This window comes from Trachemys scripta, chromosome 6 (genome assembly GCF_013100865.1).
Source record: "Trachemys scripta elegans isolate TJP31775 chromosome 6, CAS_Tse_1.0, whole genome shotgun sequence".
In the NCBI taxonomy this organism is placed as follows: domain Eukaryota; kingdom Metazoa; phylum Chordata; order Testudines; family Emydidae; genus Trachemys; species Trachemys scripta.
The window spans coordinates 13,377,606-13,386,110 of record NC_048303.1 but is presented as its reverse complement, the minus strand read 5'-3'; the positions used below and the strand labels follow the sequence as shown (position 1 = coordinate 13,386,110).

Here is an 8,505-nt window from a genome sequence, read left to right as displayed (position 1 = left end):
GTCCTACCCCCCCCCCCCCCCCCCCCCCCCCCCCCCCGGCAGCAAGTGTGCTGTATTTGCAAGCTGGAGAGCTTGGGCTCTGTTGGGTCCAGCGGCCCATAGTGGCGGCACCAATTCTGCAGGGAAAAATGAAATTCTGCGCAGAACATTAATTCTGCAGAAATTCTGCATAGTGCAGTGGCACAGAATTCCCCTGGGAGTAACAGGGACAGTAGCTTTAGGATTAAATCAGATAAGACTATTTCAGACCTTCCTCAAATGTAAATGTCTTGGAGTTGATTGTCTGGGGTATTGTTTAACGTACATTCTGCACCACACTGATACTGCTGACGTTAAGGGGCTAGGTCCTCAGATGGTGTAAACTGGCATTAGTTTTAAAGAAGCTACACTGGTTTACACCAGCTGAAGATCTGGCCCAACGTGTTTCTCCCTTCTTGTCTCAGTGAACTGTGCAGCTTTTGAACTCTCTGACAAGCCATACAGATATAGAACCAACAGCAGTACAGAATGTACATTGGAGATGTAAATGCTAGTGCATATCCACTCAGTACTGTTCAAATTTAACTGTAAACTTCAGAATCACTATTTAAGCCTAAATAAATAGAATAAATAAAGTCTGAAAAAAGGCTCTAAATACCTACATAGACAAGTGTAAAGTTGATTGCAAATGAAAATACATGTTTGCCGGCACTGATCAGTCACCTGCTGCTGTTTAATTCTAATCTTGTCATTTCTTTCTGCTATTCCAGCTCAGGATGCTGGTTACTTCAATGCTGAGATGGCGCCAATTGAAGTAAAAACAAAGAAAGGGAAACAGGCTATGGAACAGGATGAGCATCCGAGACCCCAAACCACCATAGAACAGCTGGGAAAGCTCCCTCCCATCTTCAAGAAAGATGGGACCGTCACTGCTGGGAATGCTTCGGTGAGCTCATGGACGATAAGGAGTTAGAATTTTGATCTGAGAAGGGTTATATATCGGTTAGATGCCAAGGATTCTCATAGTCTTTCTTCACCGTACTTCTCGCTTGCAGAGAGGTTACTGGGCTGCCAAGGGTGGCTTCTGGAAAAAATAATTCTGATTCTGGAACCCAAATTGCAGTACAAAGCTTGGGCCTGGGTGGCTTTGTCAACACCCCTACAATGAATGAGTCTCCAGTTGCCTTCTCTCTTCTAGAAACGCAATGCAGTAGAGTAGCCACTGCTGCCAGCATTATGCTGGTACCATCACACTTAACAAGACATCCACACTTTCTCATCTGCCTTGAATCAGTATTGCTACAGATTTGACTTTGCACTGATTGTGTGGAACTCTGCTGGGACTAGCTGCTGTTCTTTCCTTTATGGACAATGAACATTTTAAATTATTTAGGAGTCATGGGCTAGATCTCTGGCTTCAGCTGAGCTGTGCTTTGTGGAGGACCCTGATCATTGGGTCATCTGTAGGCCAAACCAAGTGCTGATGTAACTTAGAGCAGCCTATGGGCTTAGCAACGTGACATTAGGTACCCTATCTTTTGGCATAAATCTGCTAGACTAGTAGATTTGTTAAGGCTGGAAGGACAACTGTGATCAGGTAGTCTGACCTCCTGCATAACACACAGCACAGATGGGAAAACATGGTACAAGTGTTTGTAAAGTGTCATGCACCCTTAACAGCCCTGAAAAATTATTAAATGTTAATGATGACCCCAGTCCACATATTGACTTTTAAAGTATCTGAAATAGATTTACAGGGCAGAGAATCTATTTTACTTTCTTTAAAACACTGAAATATATAAAATCTCAATGTCTAGTATTAATTTTCAAATGCCACAAAATAAGAAAAGAATTTGATTATTTAGAACAAACTGACCTTTAAGAATAGAATTGTGTATTTAATGTGTGTAATAAACAATTGCCATCAAGTTCCTCTTACATGAATATCTCTGGCATAAAATGATTGTGCAATTAGTGCATTGAGAATGTTTTCCTTTTGTGTTACAAGGGAGTATGTGATGGAGCTGGGGCACTTGTCATAGCCAGTGAAGCGGCACTTAAAAAACACAGCCTCACTCCACTGGCTAGAATAGTAGCCTATCATGCATCTGGATGTGACCCCAACATCATGGGCATTGGTAAGTTGCAGTGAAGCAAAACTTTTGGTAGCATGAAAAAATATGAAAGTATTCTTGTGTTAGGTATTCTGTGGGAGGCCTTGTACTGAGCCTGATGGCAATGGAGGAACAGTTTATGTGAGTTATTTATTATAGGGTAGACTGCTGTCAAGTCTCTCCTATATCTGACTGCAGAGTGGCACTGATCTCTTTGGCTTAAAGAATGACATCTGCAGTGCTGGGCCTTGACCATTAGGGGATAGGAGGAGCTCTGTCAGAAAAGGGATTCGCTCGTTGGAGCCCCATCTCAGAAAACGACACAACATAAAGTATTTCAATATGGGAGGTGAATACCCCCGCACATTCTGTTGTTCCCTACTGTACTCTCTGCCCTGCTTTTCCCAGGCTAGTGTTCAGTGACTGAAGTAAATAGAGCTTCTCCCAATTCTCCTGGGAGCCTGTTTGGCAGCTAGTTAGGATATTGCTCGAGATATTTAACATAATTTCCCATGCTTGGTTTCATCCCATTTTTCCCATTAGAGGACTAACAATTATTTCCTTCCTTGGCACTCACTGTGTATATTATCAGGTGTGTGGTGATATGTCCAACACTCCTACACACATATGTATGAGCAAAATCCTCGCGTAGGCCCTGGTCCAAAGTCCAAATCTTTCCATTGACTTCCGTGGGCTTTGAATCAGGCCCTTTATTTGGTTTATTGTCCAGGCCTGGTTTTGGTTTTTACTTTATTTAATATTTTGTGGAAATGTATCAGTGGTTTTTATTAAAAAAATTAAACAAATGAAAATAGGTACAAAAATTAACTTTTGTTTTTTTGGTAAATAATTGGGTTAATACTGGGGGACGGATAGACCTAAAAAAGCAACAAATAGAGACTGTAAGTATTGAAAATAAGAGAAGTTTTATGCTGTCGTTTATTTCATGAACTGTACGTCAACAAGGTGTACACATATACACACACATTTGTGTGTGTGTGTGTGTGTGTATGTTTTCCACTACATTGCCTTACTTAACAGCCTTGCATTTACACTAAGAAGTATTTATGTTAATAAATGACTCTACCTAATGTAGTGTATTAGACTTTCTTAACATAACCAGCATTTTCATGCAGTTGGATGGTCCAAAATTCAGGTGAAAGTTGGTAAATACTGAATAATAGCTTTTGTAAAATCGGGGAATATTTTTGTTAAAAATTGGTAAAAGCCAAAAAGAAAGGGCCTTAGTTATTCTTTACTTACCTCTCTCTCCAGTCCCTTATTCATTTTTGTTGCTTTTATTAATATTCTTTTATCTTTGAGTTGCCAAAATCTTTCTAGTATTGAAGTCCTCAAACTATTCTAAGGGGGGGTTCATCCCACTGTTGTATAAAAAATAATTTGTCTCCTCTCCTCTTCACATTGCATACTCCTATCTACTTTGCTTTTCACTAGTAATCCAAATTCTCCCTTAACATTTATGTTTTTCAAGTATCTCTCTGGATTGAGTGTCTCTGTGTTTTGGATTAATTTCCCCCAGTGTATTCAATTAGATTAGGTTATAGCTGAGTTTCATTAGAAGGGTGATTTTTTTTTTTTTTTTTTTTTAACCCATCGCCCCCTGTAATATCCACTAGAAAGTCGCTCTCACTGACCTCAAACTTTATAGCTTAGACCTGCATCTCTTGAGCAACAATTTTTCTACCACAAATGCAGTGAGGGGACCCCCAGTTTGTGACACACACAACTAGACACATGTTCACCACAGTTCAAAAAGTCTGTCTTTATTAATGTACTTTATATATCTGGAGAGAAGAACTGGTTTGGGGGAGAAGATCAGGGGCATTTGCAGCTGCCTCGTGGAGCTCCTGAAGACTGCAGGTAGTGTTAGGCCTCATTTGGATTGGCAAGAAGCTGGCAGGCCCCATTTTGGCTAGAGAGCTGTACGGTGTGTTGAGTAAGAGCCTGAAGGAGTGGGTGGATGTAGAGGAAGGCAGTAATGAGGCTTCTTAAGCTTGTGGGATAGTGGATTGAAGAAGTTCCCAACTAGCCACTCCTAAGGGTTCTTGTGCTTTGGAGCCCTCAAATTGCTTAATAAGACACTTGGTTAGGGTGTCACAAACCACCAAATGCTTAATAGGGGCCCACAGGAGGTTGGGAAACCTGATGAGCACCTCAGGTTCACAGGGTGGGGCTTGATGAGCCTATCCCATGTACAATATAGTTTAAATGCTTATTGTAAAATTCTTCAGCTACTCATGTCTGTATAATTTTGAAATAGGCCCTGTGCCTGCCATTACTGAGGCCCTGAAGAAATCAGGACTTTCCCTGAAAGACATGGATCTGGTAGAGGTAAGGAGAGCAGTGTGGACAGAAAGGTTATATCTAATTAGGAGCAGTAGGTTAATAATCTAATGAGATGTGTTTAATCTGGAAGGTTCTCCTTTGCTGTATGATGGACTGAAAGGAAAGCCTAAAATGTGGCTGTTGCAGTGACTGCTATTGGCCATTTAACTAAGTTTTCTTTCAGTGATTCCACTAAACTCCTGTTTTCAGGAGCTTAAAATTCCTTTATTAAAAAACATCCTGTAGTTTATAACTTGTCTAGGAGTGACATGCTCTCTTAGGCAACAGAGAGGCTAAGGTACTGATTTTTAAATGCAGCCCTTGGTCAGTAATGACCAAAAGTGGTTACCCTCTGATAGCTGTCTACTGCTATATGGGAAACATGTTAGTGGCCCTGGTCCAATCCTAAAAGGCAGGTATCCATATTGCTGCTGGCTTTTTTATTTTTTATTTTTGTGTTTAAAAGAAGCTGTGGATTGATTGGCTTTGAAGACTGAACTGTCCACTTACTCACTGGAGATTGTTACTGCAGGTCTGGTTTGAGGTCTCTTGGTGGAGTGGGAAGGGGAATCTTATACTGTTGCTTTGTCATAGACCTGTGCTCCATGTTCTATTTAAAAAAATAAAAATCTTCAACTTACAATTGCAAAGAGATCCTTAAAAATGTGAATTCTGAGGAAAGTCAAGCACCTACATTTTGATTGTGTCTCTGCTGTTTTCAGGTCAATGAGGCTTTTGCTCCTCAGTATTTGGCAGTTGAAAAGGTTTTGGGCCTAGACCCTGAAAAAACCAATGTCAACGGAGGTGCCATTGCTCTAGGTCATCCCCTGGGAGCATCAGGGTCAAGGATCACTGCTCATCTGGTTCATGAATTAAGGTGGGTATGTAGCTGAAGCTCTTGATAAAACATGCAACACTGTTTGCAAAGCTGATGCAAGTACAAGAGGTTGTGGCTGGACACTGTATAGCTATAAAAGCCTCTTCCTCTCCTGCCATTCAACACCCTTCTAGAATCCCTTCACTGGCTTCCCGTCTCTCAGTGCATCACTTCACATCGTTGTCCTTAACTTCAGGGTTCTGCAACTCCACTCTTGTTACCTCCTGCTCTCATTCCAATCGTCTCTGCTCCCTTTAGATCTGATCCTAAACCCACTGAAGTCAATACAAAGACTCCCTACACTTCACTGGGCATTGGACTAGGCCTTTTATTTCTCACTGTTTGCTCCCTGTTGTCTTATACTCCTCCCCCTCCCCCCCCCACACACACACACACCTTGAAAACTCTCACTTCTTGTTCCTCCACTGCTTTCCCTCTCCTTCAAACTTGCTTCCACAAATTCTTCCTGCATTGGTCTCCTCAAGAGTGATCTTTCTGCACTCTTAACGTGAACAGTTTCCTCATGGTTTTGAATGTCTTGAGGGCAGAGACTGTCTTTCTATTTGTATTCATACTTCTGCAGTACTTTATCAATATTCGGTAATAAAGCAAACCTCCACTAATATGCAACTTGCAGACCAATTCTGCTGTGCTTTTAGAAATTTACTTAACTGTAAAATGATGTTCTATCCATGCCACTTAAACTACATTGAAACCCGAGATTTCCAATTACTTCTCTCTTTCGTATCCTGAACTCCAAAGAACAACTCCATCGTACTATCCTTTAGAATGCCCCAGATCAACAGGTCTGAATTCCGTTGAAGAAACATTTCACTTTTTATGCTTCTGCTTAAAATTTTATATATATTTGTAATGTTCCAAAACACCCTCTCTTTAATTGTGCATCTGAAAACTCTTGATAGTTGTTTCTCAATGCATTTTGACTAACTTCCTTTTGTAGTAAATCAGGGAGACAATTTCTGTTTTCACTGTTCCTGTTTCTGTATAGGCGTCGTGGTGGCAAATACGCAGTTGGGTCAGCTTGTATTGGAGGTGGACAAGGTATTGCTCTCATTATTGAGAATACAGCCTAAGAGAAATTGGAGACTTCAGTGCATGTCTCACAACTATTTCCGACTGTTACATGCTCACCAAATAAAGGAATAATGAAAAGATAATACCTAGTACAAATACAGAGCATCGCTATCTAGCTTCATCTGGTGACCATCCTGCAAGATGAAGGAAAGGCCGCGAAGTCCAATTTCTGAACCAAATAACTTGATTGGTTTTGTTTTTTTTTGATTGTCTTTTGTAATTAAACTAAATGTAAAGCCACTATCACTTCTCTCTTCTGAAATATTTCTTCACACTCTTTCCAGATGAATAAAATGTGTGTCTCATTCCCCTTAACTCTTCAGGAAATTAGGTCTGACTGTCAAATATCTGCCAAACCTGCTTTACGGTGAGAGTGCCAAAGTCATGCCAATACGGGCTTTGATTATTTTTTCAATCAGTTCTGTTGTCTAAGATAAACATCTTTGAAAATCTCTGTTCCTGCTGCATTGCCAGAAAATGTGGCTGTCTTTTTTTTCTGTTTGAAGATTGTTTCTATGTAAAGCAAATATTGCAGAATACTGTGTGCATTTTGTACTTGCCATATTGAAATAACTAGGGAAAAAATGTGAAATCTCCACTGTGCCTCATAATAAAACAATAAAAATGATACTGAATTTGTCCTATTGATTTTTGTTTTTCATCCAAGAAAGGTGCATCAGTTTAATAAGTATAGATAACTTATTTGGGTCATAACCTTGCCAATATCATTCAGTGCTCAACATTTAAAAAGTCGAACTGTTATCTGAGATGTTGTTTCCCATCCCTGTATTTCGGATGGGGAAATAACTGGTAACTGTTGTATAAATCTGAATCTTCAATGGCAATTGACATACCGCTATAACTCTTTCAATAGGAGTCTGCTGCACACAACTCAGGTGTTGTATGCGTTACAATGGCCCACTGTTTACCTTTGTCCTGTAAGACTGTCCCTATGTCATGAGTCATTTAGGGAGAGCAGGTGAGGCAACTGACTGCCTCTGTAGCCAATGCTGCTCCAGCTGTATCAGTACTACAGTATCCAACACCATAACCTTTACTGGACTCTCTTTCCCCCGGCTAGAGCACATCAGCTCCACAGCGTGTCTGTACGATTCAACTAACATATGTAGGAAACTGGAAATCACTTTTGAACCCAGGTTGTTTTGCTTCCAGGGAAATTTGGTTTACATAGGACATAGCTGATATTAAGGATTGTTGGTTTTGGTGGATGATGTTTGAAGTGTATGGTCTTTATACTATATTTCAGGAGTGTAGCTAGAATGGAAATTTGGGTGGGCCCCAGCATAGGGTAGATGAGCAATGACCTGTCCCTGGGACAAGTCCAGACTGAACTTCCCTACACCCGCATGTGTGGGGGGTGTCTGTGTTTTGTCCCAGGGATGTAGCCTTGGGTGGGCCAGGGAAGGCAGAGGGGGATGGAGGGGAATTGGGGACAGAAAGGAGATGGGGAGGGGAAGTGTCCTGGGCTGGGTTGCTGTGTGTCCTGCGGTGAATCTCTACCGTGTCTCTGGAGTGTTGACGACTGAAGCGCTGGCCAGGCTGCACCCCATGCGTGGCAGCTAAGTGGATGCTGCACCCATGGTCTTAAGATCCATCCAGGTCCCTGGAGTTGCCTAGATTCTCTTTCCTGCTCTTTCTCGGCATCTTCCCCCAAAGCTGCACTCCAGAGCCATCCCAAGCCCGGCCAGGAGCATCTGCTGAGGAGAGTGTACAGTCCTGGGATGGGCTGGGAGCTCTGGGGTATGTCTACACAGCAGCTGGGGCATGCTTAAGTTCTGCTTCCCAGCTCAGCAGGACAGATGTGCTGGCTCTACTGACTACATGCACTCCCTTGTTACATACTCTCCAGGCTACTTTGGGCCACTATTTTTACTGTGCCAGTTTGAGCAGAGCTAGTCCATGTCTGTCTGCCCATGCTGGGAAGTACCCTCCCATCTGCTGTGTAGACCTTTGCAAGATGTATCTGCGCAAACTCTGCTCCAACTAGTGCCTAGAAACAGCTGTGTAGCTGCAGCAGGACGGGCTAGTTGCCCTGAATACAGTCTTGCTGATGGGTGTACTCTCGGGGCAGCT

General features: G+C 42.0%; 1 protein-coding gene across 1 annotated transcript in view; it reads left to right on the top strand.

The window, feature by feature from the left end:
• The window catches only part of ACAA2 (acetyl-CoA acyltransferase 2), a 26,677-nt gene extending 19,631 nt beyond the window's left edge, over nt 1–7,046 (top strand). Inside the window, exons 6-10 of the mRNA XM_034774171.1 lie at nt 750–925; nt 1,988–2,117; nt 4,375–4,445; nt 5,162–5,316; nt 6,326–7,046. Of these exons, the coding sequence (XP_034630062.1) occupies nt 750–925; nt 1,988–2,117; nt 4,375–4,445; nt 5,162–5,316; nt 6,326–6,410 (617 nt within the window). The 3' untranslated portion in view covers nt 6,411–7,046. The remainder of the gene's footprint in view (nt 1–749; nt 926–1,987; nt 2,118–4,374; nt 4,446–5,161; nt 5,317–6,325) is intronic.
• The last annotated feature ends 1,459 nt before the right edge of the window (nt 7,047–8,505 follow it).